The sequence below is a fragment of the Moschus berezovskii genome, chromosome 12, assembly GCF_049115385.1.
Source record: "Moschus berezovskii isolate FMDL1 chromosome 12, NW_MosBer_1.0, whole genome shotgun sequence".
NCBI lineage: Eukaryota > Metazoa > Chordata > Mammalia > Artiodactyla > Moschidae > Moschus > Moschus berezovskii.
The window spans coordinates 92,367,023-92,391,946 of record NC_142471.1 but is presented as its reverse complement, the minus strand read 5'-3'; the positions used below and the strand labels follow the sequence as shown (position 1 = coordinate 92,391,946).

At 47.7% G+C, this 24,924-nt stretch overlaps 1 protein-coding gene across 2 annotated transcripts in view; it reads right to left on the bottom strand.

Annotated features, from left to right (window-relative positions):
* Positions 1–24,924, bottom strand: part of DOCK1 (dedicator of cytokinesis 1) — a 570,880-nt gene that overhangs the window by 501,330 nt on the left and 44,626 nt on the right. For both annotated transcript variants that reach the window (XM_055424405.2, XM_055424406.2), the window contains exon 2: positions 6,745–6,828. In XM_055424405.2, coding sequence (XP_055280380.1) covers positions 6,745–6,828 — 84 coding nt within the window. The remainder of the gene's footprint in view (positions 1–6,744; positions 6,829–24,924) is intronic.

The following is a 24,924-nucleotide window of genomic DNA, read 5'->3' as shown; positions in this document are numbered from 1 at the left end:
CACCAGGCCCAGGAACACGGGCCCACCTACCCCCTCGGGGGATGGCCTAGATTCAAGTTCCCATTCTTTCGACATGGGAGGGCAAGCAAACAGATCAGAAGACAGAGGGAAATGCCCAGTGGAAGAGACATTCAATGCCGGGCAGGATCTGACCACACCCTCAGCCCCTCCGCTCAGGCTGAGGGCAGAAATCGTCCCTGCCAATGCTCAGGGGTCCACAGCTGGTCACTCAGCTCCCGACGACTCTGCCACACACTGAATGTCTGCCAAAACACTTTGAGGGTGCTTCAGGCCACCTCGCTCCAGGAAAGGCAATCAAAAGCCTAGACAAGTTCCACTATGCTCCCCAGAAGCAGAAGGACATCACCCCCCAACAGAATGACAAAGAGACTGGGAAAGCACCAGCTGGGTCAACTCCCAGAGACTAACTAAATACTAGGGTTTTAAAGAAGGCTGAGCACTGAAGAATCGATGCTTTTGAACTGTGGTGTTGGAGAAGACTCTTGAGAGTCCCTTGGACTGCAAGGAGATCCAACCAGTCCATCCTAAAGGAAATCAGTCCTGAATATTCATTGAGAGGACTGATGCTGAAGCTGAAACTCCAATACTTTGGCCACCTGATGTGAGGAACTGACTCTGAAAAGACCCTGATGCTGGGAAAGATTGAGGGCAGGAGGAGAAGGGACGACAGAGGATGAGATGGTGGGATGGCGTCACCGACTCAATGCCCATGAGTTTGAGCAAACTCCAGGAGATGGTGGAGGACATCACATGCCAGAGAAGCCTGGCGTGCTACAGTCTATAGGGTCACAAAGAGTCAGACACAACTTAGCAACTCAACAAAGTCACCAATAATAAAGTGACAAACAGGCAAATGCTGGAAATCAGGGATGCATGAATGAAAGTGCCCAGAAACGGCAAATGAACCTGTATTCCACCAATGACCGGACACCTCTTACAGAGCAATGATTTAACACCCAGAGGAGGAGTAGAAGCAGGAAGTGATGGAGTTAAAATCCTCCAGGGATTATGAACAGATGCCTTCTGAGAATTCAGAAACGAAGCTGCAAACCACCAGGAGCCTTGAGAAGGATTTGCTAATACCGAGATTCGACCAGGAAACCACTTCACTCCTGACAGGGCAACTACACGATGATAAGGGAGCACGGTAGACACAATGTCTCAGTCTTGCGGAACATTTGGAGGATTATCTCCTGAGAGCCTTCCACCATCTCCCTGGGTGGTTTCCATCTGCCCAGCCCACAAGCAGTGTCCACTCGGACAGCGGTCACAGGCAGAAATGGAAACAGACAGGGTCGGTGCAGTAAGCTGTTCAGAAGGCCGTATTTAATGCAGAGGACTGCCCGCTTCCCTGTGAGTTTATCCCTTCCGAATTTTCAGTATTACCATGCCCTTTCTTTCCTGAAATTGATATGGGATGAATGTCCCAGAACATCTAAGGAAATACTTCCAAGGGAAGAGAAAAAGACAGAGCCCAAGACAAAAATAAGCAAAGTTTATAAACACTGTAGAGAAGAAACCCAAAAGACTTACACATGTCAAACTTACTAGTAATCGGATTGAAACACATATTAAATCGACAGTTTAAAACACAACTCGCTAGAGTGAGGAAAATTTTAACGCTGCAGGATTCAGGCAGCCCCCGGCACAGAGCGTGAGAGTGTAGACAGCATAACCAGTGTGGGCAGGACCCTTCTCCCCCAAAGTATATATCCCGCACCCCGGTGCTGCCACGTATCCAAAGACATTCACACACCTGCCGCGCTCCGCGGGGCAGACACAGGAGGCCCACAGCCGCACTGCCAAGGGAGCAGGCGAGGAGGCAGGATGGGTGCCCATCACTGGGAGGGTGGTCAGAGAAATGAGAGGGTCACACAGAGCAGGGAGCGCCGGAGACTGCACACCGACGGACAGCGCTGCGTCTCAGAGCACAGCACTGAGCGACACAGTAAGAACAGAATGAGCGCTTGCATGTGTCAGGCGCTCAGCCGTGTCCGGCTGTTTGTGACCCCATGGACTGTAGCCCTCCAGGCTCCTCTGTCCATGGCATTCTCCAGGCAAGAATACTGGAGTGGGTTGCTAGTCTCTTCTCCAGGGGATCTTCCCAATCCAGGGGTTGAACCCAGGTCTCGTGCACTGCACAGGCAGATTCTTTACCATCCGAGCCAAATGAACACTACAAACAACCACATTTATACACACAGAGATATATGCATGCCAGCAAGTACAGGTGACACAAAAATTCACTTCAAACATAGCAGAAGGGTTTCCCAGAAGGGATTAAAAACAGATGAGGAGACTTTTTCTTTTCCTTTATGATAATAGATGGTGATTTCTCTTTTAACAGCTTTCTCAAGCAAAAGGAAAACCTAGGGTTTCCCTTCTCAAGAATTTTTGCATGTGTTATTTCTTCCAGCAACTGAGCCCCCAGACTATGTGCCAGAGGTCTCACCAGAGAGAGCAAATGTAGAAACAGATTAGACCCAATTATTTGTAACCTCCAAGAGCAGATTCCCCTAAGACAAGCAAGGCTCAAACCACAAGCAAGGGCAGAGACTGGGAATCAAGGAGAGAGGACAACCCCTCAAAGGCTTCACAGAGCAGCAGGGGGACACGAGAGGATGATGACCTGGCTGCTGCTCTGGGGGAACAGGCCAGGCAGAATGAAGCCAGGAGCAGGAAGATGCATGGCTCGTTGAATTAACTGACTCCCTTCTTCCGAGCAGGCCTCAACCAACCAGCTCCAAACAAGAGATACCCAGCCCCACAAGAGGCACCCCCGCCAACGGCAAGAAGAAGTCAGACGTGGTCCTCAAAGTCAGGGAGGGCCCCATCCAGACCAGGAAGACGGCAACCACGTAAGGGCGCACAGCAGAGCCTCGCCAGCAGAAGGACCAGCGCATGCGCACAGTAGAACGTTTCCAGCAGCAGGACCGGGGCGCACACTCAAGCGCAGGGCGGGTACCAGTGAAGACAGAACCAGGCAGAGTGGAGGAGGGGGCGGGCGTCAGAGAGGAGCCCAGGGAGGAGCACTCAGTCTCCAAGGATGGCTCCCGGTACAGGCGGGCGGCGGGCGGGCAGAGAAGCCTCTGCAGAGGTCCGCTCACACAGCCTCTGGAAGCCCCCAGCAGCAAGGCGAGGACACACCTGCGGAAATGGCTGGGGCTCAGGGGAGACAGGGGCCTCCCAGGCAGCACAGGTAAAGAATCCATCCTTCAGTGCAAGAGACACGGGAGACGCCGGTTCGATCCCTGGGTCGAGAAGATCCCCTGGAGGAGGAAATGGCAACCCACTCCAGCACTCTCACGGTAAATCCCATGGACAGAAGAGCCTGGCGGGCTACAGTCCATGGGGTCGCAAAGAGTTGGACAGACTTAGCGACTACACAGCAACAGCCAGGGGTTGGGAATCCGCGTGCCGGTGCAGGGGACATGGGTTCAGTTCCTGGTCCCGGAAGATGCTGCAGGCCGCAGGGCAACTAAGCCCAGGCACCACAACGCGCTCTAGAGTCTGGGCATCACAAGAGAAGCGGCTGCAACGAAGAGCACCCACCCGTCGCTGCAACGAGAGAAAAGCCCACGCAGAAATGAAGACCAGCACAGCCAAAAATAAATAAAACAGAAGCAACAGTTTAGGAATTGCTCTTTAGGAAAAAAAAGGACCTAATGCTATACCTTGTCCTTATTAAAAAGGAGAAATAGACACGGTCAGGCAGCGGGAGACCGCCCATGATCCTGAAGACAGAAACCAGGGCACCGCACCTGCAGGCAAGGCCGCCAATGAGGACAGCTAACGAGCAGAAGGTTGGAGAGGCCTGCGGCGCGGCCTCACCTTCTCGGCCCTGAGAAGCAACCAAGGCTGCCGACACCTTGACCTTGAACCCTTAGCCCCAGAACTGTGAGAGAACACACTGCTGTTGTTTAAATGCCCCACCATGCGACTTGTTACCTCTCCGCCCCAGGACACCCAGAGGCAGTCTTCACAAGACCTTCTGTTGACGGATGCTCGTGGAAGGAAAAGGGATGAAGGTGTGTCGTGAAAGAAAACAGATCATGACCACTTTGAAAAATCCGAATCAAGTTCGAGTGCTGTGTTTTCATCACAAGAGCACCTTCCTAATCTTGGTGCAATGCTGCCATCTCCCTCAGCACAGCATACACCCCTTGGAGATCCTTCTGGAAATAAGCAGGTGGCAGGGCCCGCACCTGCTTGGCACTGGAGAGTCACTTTATCAACATCGGTGACCTGGGTTCACGTCTCCTGTCTGACTGACCCTGGACACTGCTTATAGGCAGGGACATACCCAAAAGGACCCCTCAAAATTCCATCCACCTCCACGGTGACCTGGAAAGTTCTTTTCTTTGCTCTGTGCTCCAAGCCTCCATGAGCCTGAGAGGGACAAATTATCCATAACTTGCAGGTAAATGTGTTCTCTGAACCTGAATATAAGGAGTGATCATCTAGAAATCATATTCTCTGGAGCAATCCCAGCAGTATCCTACCCTGCACAGGATCACAGAGAAAATGGAAATGAAATTTGACAAACGGAAATAAATTTTCTTAGGGGGAAAAAGTGGAAGGGGCTGAGAAGAAAAGAGAATGCCACAGGCTAACACAATCCACAAAATTTAAACAGAATGAGAGCAAAGAGCAGGAAAACAATTATTCCATTGTAATCCAATGACAATCAAGTCACCAAGTTTCCCAAAAGCAAAACTGCGATCCCCCCACGCATTTCTCTGATCAGATTCTAACTAAAACCAAAAAGCCTGCTGTCAAAGAAGGGACTGGTTTTCCATTACAGGGTCTTTACAAAGACTGGAATATTGTAATCAGCACTTGGAAGACCGATGAGCCCAGAAACCAAATGGTCACTGAAGGCTCCTTTATCATGACGCTGGCCACGTCAACGCCTGCCACCATTTTTGTTTAAGTTAAACGTACAAAAAGGATCATCGACTTGCAGAAGGATTCTCCTGTTTAAAGAGTGCATTCTTCCTACGAAGCAAAGAATGAGAAGTCACGGTCCCCACTACCCAGGGCTACACAGGAAATTGCTATCTGTTCAGGAATGACGTCACTGTCCACTGTTTACTAACCAGGATTTCAAATGCAGCTGACCCAGGGCAGAAATTTAAAAAAAAGAGAGATGTAACAGCCTTCTTCCCTTGAGATCAGAAATGTGTCTGAGATGAGAGATTTGATCCTTAACCTTGAGCTAATTTCTCCGTTTCCTCCCAGCCACTGGCCATATAAACTGGGGGCAGATAAGGCGATCCAACTGTCAGCTGTAAAAACTGAAAATAAGCAGAGGGTACCCACGGGCAGCTACTCGTTCACACAGTAAGGAGCACATCTATTTCTGCATCACATCCGCTTCCAGGCATTCGCCACGGAAGCCGATGTCCACGCCCAGTGGGACATTTTTTAGGGTAAAAGGTGCAAATGGAATGGAACTCTAAGCCGGGTGGGGAAGCAAGAGACACAGACATGGCTGTTCTCGTGGGTCTGTGCTCCTCCAGGGACGCGGGAGCAAGCTGCAGCTTGCCCGATGTGGAGGCTGAACGAGGCATCACACGCGTGTGCAAAGATTCCGAAGACTGAGTGTGAGGTTCGGTCTTTGATTACCACGGGATGGCTGCAGTCTTCTCTTCCCGCTCCTTCAGCCTACCTCCTCCCGGGAGGGGTCTGGCTAAACCCAATCTGAGAGCAATTCTGCTGCCGGAATTACCAATTTTAATCAGTTCTCTTTATTCCTTTGTTACATGGAGTCACCCTTCCAACAGGAAAAAGAGCCACCATGTCACAACACAACCTCACAAAATATCCAGATGCGAGGCATCTAACATTCAAGCCCATCACTGCTGCGTTTCTGTACAGCATAAAATGAAAGGGGTTCCGTTTTAATGATCGCCGAAACACTGACATGAAAACCAACTGCCTGAAAGACCAAGGACACTGGAAAACCGCTGTCACTGACAAGGGTACTGCTCGGGTGATGACAACACTGCTTCACCGGACCACAGCACACGCAGCGGCAACAATCGCTGCTCACCCCTCGGAAAACGGGGTCACAGATTTTTTTAAAAAGGATTTAAGACATGATAATTTTTGTTCCTCTCAGGAAGTTGTTAACAAGTCTAAGTGAAAACATAAAATGTCTTACCACTCACATCAAACACCTCAAAACACTGAACCAAACACTGCTGCTGCTGCTGCTAAGTCGCATCAGTTGTGTCCGACTCTGTGCGACCCCATAGACAACAGCCCACCAGGCTCCTCCGTCCCTGGGATTCTCCAGGCAAGAACACTGAAGTGGGTTGCCATTTCCATCTCCAAGAGCCAAACACTAAACTACCTTAAATGTATTTTTTAAAAAAAACTTTTTTCAAGCAGTCAGTTATTAACACTCAAGATGTATATACATTCATTTGCAAAGAAAGGAAACAGTGGTGTTTTAAAATAATGAAAATGACTATTTCAACAGAAAACTATAGAGGATAAAAATTTAGGAGTTTAATTTTAAGTTCATCTTAATTCTTTTTTTAAATGACTTCAATTACAGATAACCTCACCACTGCCCGCTCCTGACACAGCATCCACTGTGCAAGAAAACCAGAAGTTAAGTGCTTTCCTAACAAGGTCATGATTGGTCCATTAGGTAATGAAAGTGTCCTAACCACACAAAAGTATAAAAGGAAACACACCAAAATAAATACGCACCTTCATATGTTTCCAGGATGTGCACGGCGTCTCCTATTTGTAAAGAAAGTTCATCCGCTCCCCGCGCATCATAGTTATAAAAAGCTGTTCAGAGAGAAAACAGCAAAGAAGCTATTAGTAAAGGTGAGATTATGCTGGCTTGTTTTTGCCTGTTTTTAAGACTGAAATATTCTGCCATTGCCTAGATCATCCTCTCTGATATCCAGAAAGGGAGCCTTTTCTTTCAAGGGTCCTCAGTTTAAGTAGAAGAAATTCATAACCACTTGTAACACCAGACAACCACAAGTGGTTTATTGTGGTAAAATGATGTGAAATTTGCCTTTTTAATCACTTTTAAGTGTACACTTAAGTGACATTAGTTACATTCATAATGTTGAGCTCCGTTACCACTATCAATTTCCAGAACTCTTTCATCACTCCAAACAGAAGCCCTATAACCACGAAGCAACAACTCCTCACCCTCCCCCCGTCAGCTCCTGATAACCTGTAAACCATATTCTGTCTATGGATCTGATTACTCCAGCCACCCTACCAACAGAATCACAGAATATTATCCTTTTGTGTCTGGCTTCTTCTGTGCTGGCTGAGCTGTGCTTAGTCGCTCAGTCATGTCCAACTCCTTGCGACCCCATGGACCATAGCCCGCCGGGCTCCTCTGTCCACAGGGACTCAGGCAGGAATACTGGAGTGGTTTGCCATGCTCTTCCCCAGATCTTCCCAACCCAGGGATTGAACCTAGGTCTCCCATATTGCAGGCAGATTCTTTAATATCTGAGCCACCAGGGAAGCCCAAGAATACTGGAGTGGGTAGCCTAGCCCTTCTCCAAGGGATCTTCCTGACCCAGGAATCCAACCGGGGTCTTTACAGGTGGATTATTTACCAGCTGAGCTACCAGGAAAGCCTATGGCTTCTTCTGCTTAGCACAATGTTTTCAAGGTGCACGCACATTATTCCATGGATGAGAACCTCATTTCTTTTCACAGCGGAGTAACGTTTGTAATAGGAAGAAAACCGAAGCTATTGTCAACAACGTTTCAATTATCACTTCATATACTACCACATATTTCCATTAACAGACTTTTCTACTAGATGACTTTTTCTTGTCTATGAGTCAATGACACATGGACTGAGTATTCCTTGAAAATCAAATTGGTTTTAAAAGTATCATATAGCCAAAGTTGCTATTAAGTAAAAAAAAAAAAAATACATTACAATCAAAGAGGCAAAAATATGTCTTACGTTAAGAAGAAATCCTTCAAACTAACAATACACAACACATGTCTGAAATCCCAAACATTTATCTGACATAAAGCAGTTCTGTTCCTCCTATCTGAGCATGCAAAAGTCATTCCATTAAATTCACACCATGCTTTTGCTCAAGAATGGAGATAAAAAGGAAATATCACAGTGAAAAAAGGATGCTATGACTCCCAAATATTCAATTAGCCCACTCTCAATTTAAAAAATTACAGTGATGTTATTCCTTCCCAATGGATTCTACCTTAAAAGATTTTTCAGACTTGAGGTAAATGAAACTCATTAAAACATTTCCTGGAGCAGGATCAAACTCCCACCCATCCATCCGGAACACCCTGCTGGACTAGACTGTCCTTCACAGACACTGTTACCAGGTCCATCGCTGGAATTCGATCACATAACCTGCAAACTTCTCATGTCAGCATGGGGGGCCTCCTGATGACCGACCACCCGGCCTTCCTTCCAACCATACACTCCTGGTCACTGTCCCTATTTCTCTCTGAAAGAAATAATCTGCCCATCCCTGTGTGTCCCTCCTTATTCTTCCCCCAAGAACGGGGTCTTCCCAACAATGCCCCCTCATCCAGAGGGCCAACTCCAAGTATGTGTTGGCTCTTTCAACCCCTTTCTGCAAAAATACCCAGCACCACAGCACACTTCCTGTCGCAGCTCCATAACCAAGCTATTGAATGTGTTTGTGGTTTCTGGAAGCAGAGAGAGTAGGCAGGGTACCACCTCTATCCCTGTAGACCTGAGTGGCCTCCAGAAAATGATCTACCTCTGCCTCCTCAGCTTCCCCGGCTATAAAATAAGGAGACTGATTTCTACCTCATAGGAGGGCATGAGTACTTTGTGTCTTAAAGAAAATAATGCTGCCGACGGCTCTGTTGATTTGATGCAATGGGTTGCCCCCAGTAAACAATCATGCTTAGTCACTCAGTCGTGTCCGACTCTTTGCAACCAAATAGACTGTAGCCCACGATGCTCCCCTGTCCATGGGATTCTCCAAGCAAAAACTAGAGTGTGGTACCATTTCCTTTTCCAGGGAATCTTCCCAACCCAGGGATCAAACCTGCATCCCCTGCATTGCAGGCAGATTCTTCACCATCTGAGCCACCAGGGAAGCTGTAAACACTCAGTAAATTGTAAAACTTCTTATTGTGTTTGGGGGTATTTTGTTTTTAGTGCTATGAAGACTTCTCTTACTACCAGAATCCTTTTTTAAAAATCCAAAATGAGCAGATCATATGAACACAAAAATTATAAAACATCAGTAACCATACACACATAGAAAATTCTATCTTCTCAGGTATTTTCCTATATTTTCACCCAAATTCATAAAATTTAAATGGCCTCAACTGACATTAATGGTTATTAGAAGTTATTAAGTTTATTTAGCATTTTATGGTGAATCTTTAACACGAAATAACTGCATTAGGGAAAGGAAGCTCAGAACATATGCCAGCCTCTCCCAGCCCTGAAAAACCACTTCCAAAGCCTTTAGAAACCATAAACACATTTATCACCATTCTTAACAGCATCCCTGCCAGCACGCCTATTCTATTACCAATGCAGAAAAAAAAAAAAAAAACACGTCAAAAACAATACAAATAAAAGAAAATGAAAACGTCCACTGTAAATATATTCAGGTCCATGTGAATTTGTAAGGCCCACACGCAATAACCTTTAAGTAGTGGCCTCTCCATCTCTGAAGTAGGCAGAAAGGCAGGTGTGAAAAGCTCATACAAGAATAGAAACCATTCTGAGACTCCCCTGGTGGTCCCATGGCTTCTGTGTTCCCGATGCAGGGGTCCTGGGTTCAATCCCTGGTCAGGGAACTAGACCCCACATGCTGCAACTAAGACATGGTGCACGCAAATAAATATATAATAGAAAAATAAATAAAAGGAGTGGAGGAGCCTGGTGGGCTACAGTCCACGGGGTCACAAAGAGTTGGACACGACTGAGCATGCACGCACAGTGGGGATTTAAAGAAATAAACTCAGTTCATTAGCAGCCTTAAAAACAAAGGATAGAGACATTCCACATTTAACTACAACAGTGTGAGTCACTCAGTCCTGTCCAACTCTTTGTGAGCCCATGAACTGCAGCCCACCAGGCTCCTCTGTCCATGGGATTTTCCAGGCAAGGATACTGGAGAAGGTTGCCATTTCCTCCTCCAGGGGATCTTTCTGACTATGAAATGAGCCTTAAAGACCCACGACTTCACAGATGAAGGGGAAGGGGGCCTCAGAGGGCTTATGCCATGTGGCCTCAAATGACCCAGCAGAGCCTGGACCACAACACTGGCCATCCCGCCCACAGCCTCAACAATCCCATGTTTAAAGGCAAATCAAAAGACTTGAGTATATATTGATACGGTGTTGAACAAGGAAGCAGGAGGGCAGGGAAAATGTGGTAGACAGAATAATAGCCTCAGAGACGTTCACATCTGAATCCAGAACCCTGTAAGGCAAAGCGGCCCGTGGCCGGTGAGATGCGCTTAGAGATCTAGAGACGGGGATTGCCCAGGGTAATCACGAGGTTCCATGAGAGTATCACACCGAGACGTGACCACGGTAGCACAGGTCCAAGTGAAGCAAGGCAGGGGCCGCAAGGCAAGGAATGCTGGCACCTCCAGACACAGGAGAAGGCGAGGAAAGGACCCTTCCTGGAGCTGCCAGCAGGAACACAGGCTTGTCTGCCTTAACCTTGATCCTTGTCACCATCCAGAACTGTAGGGTTATACATCTGCATTGTTTTAGACCCCTTAAATTGTAATTTGCTACAGCAGCAAAAGAAAACCCATACAAAGAGATGTGCGGAAAACGATTTAAAGGTGGTCTTTTGTACTTGCTTCATTCACTGCTGAGCAGGGCCCCCAAGAGCAAGCATCTGAAGCTGACAAGTCCGAGGGCTGTCCCCAATTCCTGGGTGACAGAAAAATGAGAACAATGCAGTGAATTTTTTCTTAAATAAACCCAAAGGTCTTCAGTGTAAAAGACTATGCCCTACTCTGATCATCTGACCTTTCAAATCTGCCCCTCTTCTGGTAAGTGGCGGGTAAGAGCCGAGACGAGAAAGACCAGAGGCATCTTCTCCTTTACGAAGGATACTGATGGTGGACGGCATCTGGGTTTTCAAATGTCTTTACGCGACACAAGCACAGAGACGGCGGCCTTTCTGCCGTTTGTCCTCTTCATCTCTCTGGTGTGTTAAGCTGTGGGAACACCCCCGCAAGAGAGCAGGGTCATCGAGCCTCCCTTCACAGCTTTGGAGAGAGCGGCCATCACCTCCCTCTGGCTGGTGGGTGGGCGCTTAATCGATTCCTCCTCCTCAAAGCCATTTAGTTTTTTTAATAGCCTGACTTGAGACGGGTGTCGCTGGGCATAAACGGACCTTCACATGAATTTCTCAATCCTGGACTGCAGAGTCCAGCGTAGCAGCTTAACTTGTTATTTGTATGAAAAGTGAAATGGGAAAAGGAAGTTGAAATGAACCCAACTCGAAGCTCCTTTCTCAGGAGGACACAGGTTTGTTTTCTTTTGAAAGAGGGGAGGGATTTTGTTTTTGTTTTTTTCTCTCAAAGAGCCAGCAGCAGCCTAGAATGAGTAAGCACATGGCTCTTTTTTTCCAGAATAAAAAATGAGCACCCTGGTCCATGCTCCACACAGCTTATATGCATCAGAGATGTTGAAAAGCCAAAGTCATCTGCTATGCTCAGTCTCCTGATCAACCTAAAAACAGGTGCCTGGGAACAGAAGGAAAGAACTGTGGTTCATAAACCAGAGAGGAGGGCTTCTGTTCACACCGAGACTTTTAACAACACTGATGGTGACGACACGGCAGATGAAGATGGTGATGACGGTGATGGTGGCAAGGGTGATGAAGCCAACGGTGAGGGCGGGGGTGATGATGATGAAGGTGACGGCGAGGGTGATGATGATGAAGACGATGGTGAGGGTGAGGGTGATGAAGATGATGGTGAGGGCGGAGGTGATGATGATGAAGACGATGGTGAGGGCGGGGGTGAGGGTAATGAAGCTGACGGTGACGGCGGGGGTGATGATGATGAAGCCGACGGTGACGGCGAGGGTGAGGGTGATGAAGATGATGGTGACGGCGAGGGTGAGGGTGATGAAGCCGACGGTGACGGCGAGGGTGACGATGATAAAGCTGACGGTGACTGCGGGGGTGATGAAGCCGGCGGTGACGGTGAGGGTGAGGGTGATGAAGCTGACGGTGACGGCGAGGGTGACGATGATGAAGCCGACGGTGACGGCGAGGGTGACGATGAAGCCAATGGTGACGGCGAGGGTGACGATGAAGCCGATGGTGATGGTGGGGAGGGTGATGACAATGGTGATGACAGTAAGTACATTCTCTGGGCTAGCCAGTGGGCTAAGAGCTTCCCTGAGCCACCTGGGAAGCCCAAGAGCATCATGTGTTCAGCTAATTCAACCCTCCCAACAGTCCTAGGAGATGGAGCTAGAACTTTCCCCATTTCCTTCATCAGGGTTTATGGCAGCTCAGAATCGGCCCATACATGAGCACCCAGAGGCCCACCTGGATCAGGGGCCAGAATGCCAAAGCTGCAGGGTCTCTTCCTCAACCCCAGCCCTCTCTGAGCCTTGCCCTCCTGATGGCTCCCTGAAAATTCCAACATGCAGCCTGGATCCATGACAGGCAAACATATCCAGGCATTCCTGAAGTCCACCAGAGTCTAAAACGCCAGGCTAGTGGATTTCAATTCCTTACACAGAATAACCTAAGCTGGGGTAATTCCAGAAATGCAAGACTGGTTTAACATCCAAAAACCAATCAATTAATTCACCACATTAACAACAGTAAATAGTAAACAATCATATGATCACCTCATTTGGTACAGAAAAAGAATTCAGTGAAATTTAAATCCTATTCAGGGAAAAACAACAACAAAAGAATGATTTGACTATTCTGACATTTCTTATTATGATTCAGTCATTTAGATGTGTCCAACTCTGAGAGACCCCATGGACTGCAGCACGCCAGGCTTCCATCCTTCCTTATCTCCCGGAGTTTGCTCAAAATCACGTGCATTGAACCGGTGATGCCATCCAACCATCTCATCCTCTATCACCCCCTTCTCTTCCTGCCTTCAACCTTTCCCAGCATCAGGGACTTTTCCAACAAGGCAGCTCTTTGCATCAGGTAGCTCCTGGTATTAGAACTTCACCTTCAGCATCAGTCTTTCCAGTGAATATTCAGGGTGGATTTCCTTTAGGATTGACTGGTTTTATCTTGCTGTCCAAGGAACTCTCAAGAGTCTTCTCCAGCACCACAACTAAAAAGCATCAATTCTTTGGCTCTCGGTTTTCTTTATGGTCCAGCTCTCACGTCCATACATGACTCCTGGAAAAACCAAAGCTTTGACTAGGTAGACCTTTGTCAGCAAAGTGATGCCTCTGCTTTTTAATATGCTGTCTAGGTTTGTCATAGCTTTCCTTCCAAGGAGTAAGCATCTTTTAATTTCATGGCTGCAGTCACCATCCACAGTGATTTTGGAGCCCAAGAAAATAAAATCTACCACTGTTTCCACTTTTCCCCCATCTATTTGTGATGAAGTGATGGGACCGGATGTCATGATCTTAGGGTAGGAAAAAAAAAAAACCACTACAGTTCATCCACCTATTTAACAGATGAGAACACAGAGCCCTCCAGAGGAGTCACGAGTTGTTCAAGGAGGCACAGGGATGGACAGCAGCCCTGAGACCCTGGGGTGTCCCTTCCAGACTGTCTCAGCCACCCCATTCTTCCTGACCCAAGCCTTCAACATCTCTCACTGAGATGAAAAATAACATTTCAGCGGGTTTCCTATATAAAATCTTTTCTTCTCTCCATCACCAAAGTTACCTTCCTTAAATCTTACTCCAAAACACTACACAATTTATCTTGGCTTTCTGAATCATGGCTAATCCTCCAGCACAGCATCCAAAGCCCAGTGGGACATGATTTCAATCCATCTTTCCAATCCCCTTCTCCCCCACTCACCCTCCTCCAGCTCCACCTCCTCCCACCCCAGGCCTGCTCCTCCCACTGGGAATGCCACGTCCCGCTCCGCCTCTGAAGACCCCACTTGTCTACAAGGGCCACCCTTGCTAGATTCTGACTTCTCCCCCTGAACCAAAAAAAAAAAAAGTAAGGTACATGCACACCTGAATTAATTGCTTGCTCCCCAACTGTTCTATAAACTCTGTGACAGCCCATACGTTTGGAGGGTTACTTATCTATCTGTCTTCTTCTCCAGACCAAACTCCTTGGGGAAGTAAACATTTGCTCATCATTGGATTTCCCACAGTAGCTAACACCATGCCTTGCAGGCACTCAATAAAAATTCACTGAATTTAACCAGACCACAAAGTATTCTTCCTTGTGAGGTTTGCAACAAGAGAGAAAGCAAACACTGTATCATGTGTTCCCCTTCAAAATGATCTTGACCTCTACAGACAGATCCAGGAGCCCGAGACGGATTCAATCAATAAGAAAGAAAGACACAATATTAGCTTTCCGGGCTCTGCGTTGGGTCTCTTCCATCTAATGAGATAATCAGCCATCAGTGCTCGGGTTCAAAGCCGCCTTAATGCACCAAAGACATGGGTTTGACCACACATCACTTTTCAAAATCTGCTCAGCTCCAAGCTTCTCTCTCTTCCACACACTGTCCCCTTGAAACATGACTTCAGCATTTCAAGGAGCAATTTAAAAGTTAATTAATTCTTTCAGAAAGTCAATTTGTGAAAATTAATTGCTCTGTTTGTGATCTCATTCCCTTTGTCCTGCCATCAGTGGTTAAAAAAAACTTTTTTTTTTTTTCAACAGCACGCATCTTTTTGGTTCTTAGGGCTGGGGAAAATGCAGACCGTGTCCTTAAGGGTACAGTGCACAGGTCCTGGCTGTGGCCCCTGCAGGGCTTCCTTCTAAAAGGCTGGCTGCCTGCAGTCCTTTGGTTTCACAAGTCATCACATGGTCATCTAGTCCATCCCAACCACAGACGTGCGGTATTTCCCAGACTGTGTCCAGCTCCTGCTGTGGTCCAGCAGTGGGCCGGGGCTGATGCTGCAGAGATGGGCAGAACACAATGCTGCCCCAGTAAGTCCATGCAGCCTGGTCTCTAAGGAACATGCTGGACCCATTCAGGAAAAGCAGTGCAGAAAGAATCAAATCATCTATGTACACCCATTGAACTTGACTCTGGGCAGAGAGCAGCTTCCCACCCCCACCCTGTATCAGAGCTGGGGGCTGGGTTACCTAGATTTTATTGTCACAAAAGAGACTGGCACCCACTCAGTTCCAGTTTCTATGACCCAGAGCCCAGTCCTTCCATCTCTCTGATTTGGGGACAGATGACTCAGCAGGGTTAGAGACTCCCAGAGCCCTGATCCATGATGATCCAGAGCAGTGTCTTCACCATTGACTTTACTTGTGCCCAGCACCTAACAGTACTTGGCACATAGCAGAAACTCTAAAGTGGATGGAAGGAACAAAAAGGAACCCAGAAAGAAAAAAGGAAAGGAGGAAGAATGTTAGAGCCTGTTCCGAAGGATGCTGCTACAAGTGTTGTCTCTTTAAAGATATAAAATAAAATACTTAGGAACAAACTTAGCAAAGAAGGCAAACACCTGCACGCTGAAAACTACAGAACAGTGCTGAAAGAAATGCAAAGACGTAAATACATGGAAACCCATCTCACGTTCATGGATTGAAAGACTTAATTTTGTTAAGACAGCAGCTCAATCCAAAGAGATATACAGATTCAGTGCAATTCTTATTAAAATTGCAATGACATTTTTGCAGAAATAGAAAAGTCCACCCCACAGCAGCCCAAACAGTCAAAACAATATTTACAAAGCATGAAGTTGGAAGCCTCACACTTCCTGATTTCAACACTTACTACAAAGCTCCGGTAATCAAAACAGTGTGGTTTACACAGACATATGGACTAATGCAATAGAACAGAAAGCCCAGAAATAAACTCTCACATATATGGTTAAATTGTTTTGATGGGGACAGCTAAACCGTTCAAGGGAGAAGACTATCTTTGCAACAAAGGTGTTGAGAAAACTGGGTACCTGTATGCAAAAAGATGAGGAATCAATCATAAAAAGTAACTCAATGTGGATAGAAAACCTAAACATGAAAGCTAAAACTACAAAGCTCCTAGGAGAAAACACAGGAGCAAAACTTCATGGCACTGGATCAGGCAAATATTTCTTGGATGTGACCCCAAAAGCACTGGCAACAACAGTGACAGAAAAATAGATGCAGCCTTCATCAAAATTAAAGCTGCTCGTGCACCCAAAGGAGGCTGTCCAAAGAGTGAGAAGGCAGCCCACAGAATGGGAGAAAAACATTCACAAATCCTGTATCTGATAAGGAAGTGACAACCAAAATATATAAGGAATTCCTACAATTCAATAATAAAAAGCACATAATACCATCTAAAAGTGGTCAAAGTACTCGAATAAACATTTCTCCAAAGATACACAAAGGGCCAATGAGTGCAGGAAAAGATGCTCAACATCACTAATCAAATCAAAAACTATAATGAGATATCTCTGCATTCACCAGGATGGTTATTTTTTTTTTTAATAGAAAATAAAAAGTGTTGGCAAAGTCATGGAAACATTATAATACTGCTCATGGGAATGTAAAACAGTACAGCCACTGTGTAAAACAGTTAAATGCTTCTTCTAAATGTTAAACTTAGAATTACCATGTGATCCAACAATTACACTTCTGGGTATAAATCCAAAAAAAAAAAAAAAACCTGAAAGCAGGGACTTGAACAGATATGTACACAGCCATTATTCACAGTAGCTAAAATGCGGAAGCAACCAGACTCCATCAACAGAAGAACGCATAAGCAAAAGGTGGCCTACACATACAATGGAATATCACGCAGCCTTAGAAAAGGAGAGACACGCTGACACGCGATACCTTGAAGACACTGTGCTAAGGGAAGGAAGCCAGACACAAAAGACCAGAGATGCTATCATGCTCCTGTACCATCCCGAGAATTGTTAAAATTCATAGAGACAGAAAGCAGAATGATGGCTGCCAAGAGCTGAGGCGGAGGGGAAAGGAAGTGAGCGTTTAACCAGTGGAGGAGTTTCAGCTGGGGAAGATGAAAGCGTTCTGGAGATGGACGGGGTGATGCCTGCACAACCGTGTGACTGTGCGTAATGCCATGTACTGTACAACGAAAACCGGTAAACTTATGTCTATTTTACCATAATAATAAAAAAGATGAGGCGAATAGAAACAGAGGCGGATCAAGTCAATGAGGACCCAGCATCTCTCATTTCTGTGAGCTACGAAGCAAACTCCCAGTGGGCGCAGCAGCTTCCCGGACCTGGTTCAAAAACACGAGGTTCAAACCAGAAAGAGAAATAAAGGAAAACGAGGTGTGATGAGCTCAAGGTCCAAAAATACCTCCAGCTGCATTCGCAAGTGTGGGTCTGATAGAACCCCACGTTTCTAAAACAGACGCCACTTTCAAAGTCATGAGCTTACTTCTCTGTGGTTCGTTTCTTTTATAGGAATAGATCCTGTTTCCCCGCCAATAAAGTTCCCTTGCAGCAAGACTTCATGTAATGTTTGAATATCAGACTCAAGGAACTCATCTAACTAATTAAAGTAGTGGCCAGGAACCTAGTGAGATAAAGGGAATTGTCTTTGGTTATTCATTATTTCTCTCTGCCTTCTGGATGGAAACAGGTGTGCAGGGTGGTCAAGATAAGACTGTGAAAAGAAATACATAAAAGAGTCTTCTATCACATTCTCACTGAAGTGAAAGGCACAATTCTAAGATATTTTAATATCTTTCTTTAGAATAAAGTATCCTTGTACACCTTATCCACAACTGGGCAGCCACTATCTCCTTTCCATCTCACTCAGAGGGCTGCAGTGCCCCAAACACGCGGGTAGTCTTAGGAAATACGCTGGGTTGTGCATGGGTCTGGCTTTATTGCTTTTCTGTGACAGGAAAAATGAGCCCACTTTTCGACACTTTTGTCTTTCATAAAGTCAGTGCCAGGAGAGAAAAGCACCGACTTCATTATGCATGGCCTTTGCAAATCCAGCCACAAATCAGAAAAGACTGAGCTGACCTGAAAATTATCTCTTTCTGCATTCAGTTTTGCTCAGCGACAAAGAGATGCAGAGAAGAGATACGGAGAGAGATCTAATCTCTTTAATCATCCTTCTTCAGGCAGAAAGGTGACTGCAATTTGCGGGAATATATGCCAGTGAGGCAACCTGGCTCCTAACCCCTCCCCAGCCCCCTCCCCAGCCCCCACCCCAGCCATGGACACTTTACAGTGACCTCGCCCCAGAGGACTGGGCAAACCCCAGCACAGCCAGTCCACAGAGGTTCCCCACAGATGGCACTGCACACCCACTTGCCACGTGGGACGTGCGTCCAGGGACTGGACACCCAGGGCAGCGGTCCCAGTGAGAACCCTCAGGAGGAAGACCAGCAGCTGGGAACCCTCTAAGGTTCACCGTGTCTGCCACGAACCTGGTCAGGACTCACAACTCCCCATCACTGGTCAGACTGCTCCCACCTAAAGCACACACTGAAAACACACACAGGCCTGGGGACTCGAGGAGCCAGCTCCCCACCACTAAGGACGCCTCTGAAGGGAAGGAGAGAGGTGAGAGAATCGGGCTTGGGCCTATTAATCTGTGATTCTCAACAGTAAGGTCTCTTTGTCACAAGCCCCAGTTCCTCTTACTGGGCTTAAACTTTGACTTGTTCTATAGAATGGGGTCATGCTTTCTACTCTCTTCTTTTCAAATCATCCAACCTGATATTAATGGTGATGAATAAAGGGAAGGCCAATGGGAACACTGCAGAATGATGCTAATTTGTTTTTCTTCATGAAAAAAAACAAATACATAAACATATATAGCTGTTGCTGATGTTTAGTCACTAAGTCATGCCCGACTCTTTGCAACTCCACGAACTGCATCACACTAGGCTCCTCTGTCCTCCACTACCTCCCAGAGCTTGCTCAAACTCATGCCCACTGAGTTGGTGATGCCATCCAACCATCTCATCCTCTGCCGCCCCCTTCTCCTCCTGCGCTCAATCTTTCCCAGCATCAGGGTCTGTTCCAATGAGTCACCTCTTCGCATCAGGTGGCCAAAGTCTTGGAGCTTCAGCTTCAGCATCAGCCCTTCCAATGATTATTCAGGGTCAATTTCCTTCAGGATTTGCTCTATATAGAGTAGGGTAGTCTGTACCCCACTCCAGGACTTTGTCCCAAAGCCTACTTCTGTCTGGGATGCTCTTTATTCCCCCTTTTCACTGGAGGCTTGCTCCTGCAGGTCTTCCAACACCTGTAAGGAAACCTTCCCCATCACTTCCCACCCAAAGAAGGGGTAAGGGACCCTCATAGGAGCGCAGCAACACCCTCTGCCCACACTGATGAAGCGTCATCAGAAAACTGCCCATCTGCGACCCACTGGATGACATGCTCCTCATGAAACAGGTACCCAATAAATGCTCATCACGTGGGGCCTGCAGAAGGGCCCCTCCAGCTCCCAGTCCACCAGCAGCTCTTCTACAAGCCCCTGTGGTAGTTCATCCTTTACCTCTCCGCTCCCAGACTCCTGCCACACCTGCCCAGCATCTTTCCATCTACATCCTTGCTTCACGATGCCTGGCACCCAGAGTGACACCACTGTTGACTGGATGCATCATGTAACAGATCGATACAGAGTTTCAAGACAGCAAAACTATTACTTGAATCCCAAACCTGTTGGAAAACACTGCAGTTTTATTTGCATCTATTTCCCATTAGAAAACTCAAGACCAGACCGGGGTCTTAAATAGCAGAGACAAATTCTAACATCTCAGTTCTGACAGTCTCACCAGGGAGGTATGTCCCGGACGGCTGACCGTATGCCCAGAATAAGCACAGTTTCACTTGAACAAATGGTGCCAGTGACCCCGCCCAGGGCACCTGCACACTCAGCCCCATTAGCAAACCACCCGCCCTGGATGGGTTCTGAGGGGCGGCAAGACTGCGCAGGTCTCACTTGGCTCTGGGTGTGGAGATGCTGCTGCCCAGGCAACCCAGCCCATCACTGGTCCACCTTTTCAGGACCCTTCAAGAAGAGGCTTAGTGGAGTGTGTCCAAGCCCTGCCTCAAAGGAGGAAGCCCAGGGTCCTGAGATGGCCAGACCCAGGCCACCAGCCTGTCATGTCTGTTTTCTCAGGCATGTGGGAGAGTCTGATCCAAAGGCCTTCCTCCAACCAAAGCCATCAAGCATGAGGTCAAAGTCCCCCGAGGACCCAAGACAAATGTTTCCTTAGTTAATCGCTTGATAAATCTGCCTTCCACAGATAGTGTGCAGACAGGAAGCAGGCAGCCTGGTCACGGAGAGGGTGCTTACAGCTGGGTTACCCTTCCCAAGGCAGACCCCAGGAAGCGATCGCAGATCTCATGTGATGGGGACACACAGGCAGGAATGCAGATCCAAGACGAGGCAGTAAACAACCCCACGCAAGCTGGAAGGGTGTCCCCTGCCCGCCTGTTCACTGCTCCAAGGGCTCCGCTCTGGTCAGCCAGGAGCCGCCTTTAGGCCCAGACAGTAAAGAGCCTCCATCCCTCCCACCAGGCTGCTAAGTCCAGGCCGGGTCAGACCCTCTCTCTCGTGACCATGACTGTGAGTCCACAGGACACCCTGCAAGGATGAGGCAGTGTGCCCTCCCAGCAGAACCAGCTGCACACTTCTCAGGGCCCAATGCAAATACAAGGGTGAAATCCCTTGTTCAAAAATGACTAAAATTTTCAAGACAATTAGAATGGCTAGCATCTTATTTTTTTTTTTGGCCTCATCTCATAACATGAGGAATCTTAGTTTCCTGACCAGGCATCGAACCTGTGCCCCCTGCAGTAGAAGCTAAGATTCTTAACCACTGGACCACCACGGAAGCCCTGGCTATCAGCTTTTTTTAAAAGGCAAGTGTTAGGATATGGAGAACCTGGACCCCCTGAGCACTGCCATTGGGAATGTAAATAGTGCAGCTGCCATGGGAAGGTTTGGTGATTCCTCAAAAAAATCAAACACATGATTAATATCTGACCCATAAAGACCCTGATGCTAGAAAGATTGAAGGCGGGAGGAGAAGGGGACAACAGAGGATGAGATGGTTGGATGGCATTACCGACTCAATGGCCATGAGTTTGAGCAAGCTCTGGGAGTTGGTGATGGACAGGGAAGCCTGGCAGGCTGCAGTCCATGGGGTCACAAAGAGTCAGACACGACTGAGTGACTGAACTGAACTGAATATCTGACCTAGCAATTCCACTTCTGAGTATATATCCAAAAGAACTGAAACAGGGACTCGAACAAGTGTTTGTATTGCTGTGTTCACAGCAGTGTTATCCACAATAATAGACAAGAAGTCAAAGCAACTCAACTGTCCATCAATGGATGAACAGATAAAATGTGGTCCATCCGTACAATGGAATATGATTCAGCCTTAAAAAGAAAGGGAATTCTGATACAGGAGACAACAAGAACGAACCCTGAGGACATCACGCGAAGTGAAATCAACGTGCACGCATGCTCAGTTGTGTCCGACTCTTTGAGACCCCATGGACTGTAACCCTCCAGGCTCCTCTCTCCATGGGATTCTCCAGGCAAGAAAACTAGAGTGGGTTGCCATGCCCTCCTCCAGGGGATCTTCCCAACCCAGGGATGGAATCTGGGTCTCCTGCACTGCAGGCAGATTCTTTACTGTCTGAGCCACCACAGAAGCCCAGGAAATAAGCCAGTCACAAAAGGACAGATATTCTATGATCCCATTTATATGTCGTACCAGAGGAGACACACTCAGAGAGACAGCAGAATGCTGGTTTCCAGGGGCTAGGGGTGGAGGGGAGCCACAGCTTCATGGGTACAAAGTTTCAATTTGGGAAGACCGAGAAGTTCTGGAGATGGATGGAGGTGATGGCTGAACAACAATGTGAATGGACCTAAGGCCACTAAACTGTACGCCTGCTGCTACTGCTAAGTCACTTCAGTCGTGTCCGACTCTGTGCGACCCCATAGACGGAAGCCCACCAGGCTCCCCCGTCCCTGGGATTCTCCAGGCAAGAACACTGGAGTGGGTTGCCATTTCCTTCTCCAATGTGTGAAAGTGGAAAGTGAAAAGTGAAAGTGAAGTCGCTCAGTCGTGTCCGACCCTTAGCGACCCCATGGACTGCAGCCTACCAGGCTCCTCCATCCATGGGATTTTCTAGGCAATAGTACTGGAGTGGCTTGCCATTGCCTTCTCCAAAACTGTACGCCTAGAGATGGCTAAAAATCATCAATTTTGTGGCATGCATCTTTTATCATAATTTAAAAAATAAGTAAGTAAAAGTTAAGTGCAGGGTACACGTCTCAGGCCTGTGAGTCTGGCTCCAGCTCCCAAGCAGGGTTCCCTTTCCAGGATGAGGCTGCCCCATTTTGCAAGGGCAGTGCTTTTCCAGTGACGCGCCTGCAAGCCTGACTGCAGTGTTATATTTTAATAGTCATTTCAATTGACTATAAAAATACAGCCTCACATAATAAAATTGCTTTTGCACCGTGGTAGAAATACTTAGCAAGAGATGAGAAATACTTAGCAAAAGGCTATAAAAACCTATTTGCTTGCTTATAGAGCTGCTGCTGAACAGGACAAAAGCAGAAGGGGATAAAGGCAGAGGCTCCCTCCCAGAATATGCACACAGCAGCGTGTCCACCACCAGGCTCAACACACAGGATCCCCTCGGTGTTTGTCTTTAAAACATTGAACAGAAAATTGACCACCTTTCCATTATTTGCTTCATTTCTAACTTTCAGCTCCGTCACATTTGACATCAGGAAACACCCATTTCTCTGCGATTCCCCATTGTTCCCTCTCTCACCACAGCAGGCTCTGGATAACACCACAGCTGACCACTGGAGCCACAACACCCACCTCCGCCAAAACAGTTCCTCCACCACAGCAGTTTCCTAGGAGAAATCCCAACCACACACGACGTACATGCTACTCAGTGTTCCCATGAGGCCTTTGCCCCAAAGGGATCCAGTGAGAAAGCTGGGGCTCAGCAGCACCACCATGAACCATCGTCAACACCAACACCAACACCCCATCACCACCAGGACCACCATCAACAGTCACCACCACCAACATCAACACAAACACACCAGCAGCACCACCAACAATCATCACCAACAATGTTAACATCAACGCAAGGGAGGGTCCACCACACCCATCTCACAGGTAAAGGAGCTGAGGCACAGAGGTGTGAAACTGCCTGCTAGAAGGCACAGATGTGTCAGGTTGACCAAAACGTCCACTCACGTTTTCCGTAACATCTTATGGAAAGCCCCGAACGAACGTTTTGGCCAACCTGGTAGAAGCACGGGAACACGGCGGTTTGGAGTAGTCACGCATCAGACATCGGCATATGTGTTGTTACAAAACACCCTGGTAACGTTCTAACGAGTGCCACCCGCCCTCCCCGGGGCAGATGGACACTGCTCTTCCTCCCTGGTCACCCTCCCCCTGGTGCTCCCTGAATAGCTCTCATAAAACCAGACAGAAAGATGTCAAAACAAAAGTCACACAAAATACCATCCAGTATCACACAAGGACTGTCATAAGCAAACCTTGTCACCAGGTCCTGTTTAGGTGAAATATTCCCTAGTAATACTTTTCCCCTCCAGATCCTTCCCACATCCGTCAAACTGCTACACTCTCCTGTCCACCATGGATTTATAGTTATTGCACAAAAAGGACATTCGATACCCCACACTCGCATCACACAGAGTGATCTATCCGTGTCCCAGCTCTGCCCTGCTCCTTTGGAACAAAACAGGGGCGCACGGATGGCCTGGGGAGAGAGGGAGTTTGCAAGAACTGAGCCCGCCATATGCGCATTTCTCACCCTCCTACACACTCAGGACCGTCACGGGCGGTTGGGTAGGCTGCTGACTGCACGAAGGCTCGGGGTCGACAGACATTTGTGGGAGAGAGGCCTGGGTGAGGATCAGGGTTCTGGCGAGCACACCAGCTGGGCCTGCCTTCTCACCAACTCCAGTCATGCCGTGGCCGCTCGGAGGACCAGGCAAGGTGATACAGCCACACTGGCACACAGCCTCCACCCCGGGAGGGCAGACAAGGGGGAAGGTCCCTTGTGAGAGAGCGGATAGAAAAATCAAAGGACCAGAAGCGATAATATACTTGCAGGGGCAGAAAGTTTGGGACTAATCGTAGCTGAATAGCTGGACTCAGGAATCACGGGTTTCTTAAGAGGTTGAGACCCTGGGGAATCTTAGTGGCTCAGCTGATAAAGAATCTGCCTGCCAATGCAGGAGATGAAAGAGACACGAGTTTGATCCCTGTTGGGAATATCCCCTGGAGAAGGGCATGGCAACCCACTCCAACACTCTTGCTTGGAGAATCCCATGGACAGAGGAGCCTGGAGGGTTACAGTCCATGACGTCACAAAGAGACAGACATAACTAAGCGACTGACACACACAAGACTCCAGGGAGATACAGCCTCTGGTGCAGGGTGCTGGCCATCAGACCCTGGACCTGGGATCTTCCTGCTGCATCTCTGGCACTGGAGGGCCCTCTCCCATGCTCCAGCACACCATCCCTGATCCTGCGGCAAGAAGCAAAGGTTTAACATGTGTATACAGTTTATATATACATATATTTTAGTTTTTATTATCATTGCAAGAGATATAAGAGACCTGGGTTCAATCTGTGGGTCAGGAGGATCCCCTGGAGGAGGGCATGGCAACCCACTCCAGTATTCTTGCCTGTAGAATCCCCTTGGACAGAGGAGCCTAGTGGGCTACAGTCCACAGGGCAGCGAAGAGTGGGGCATG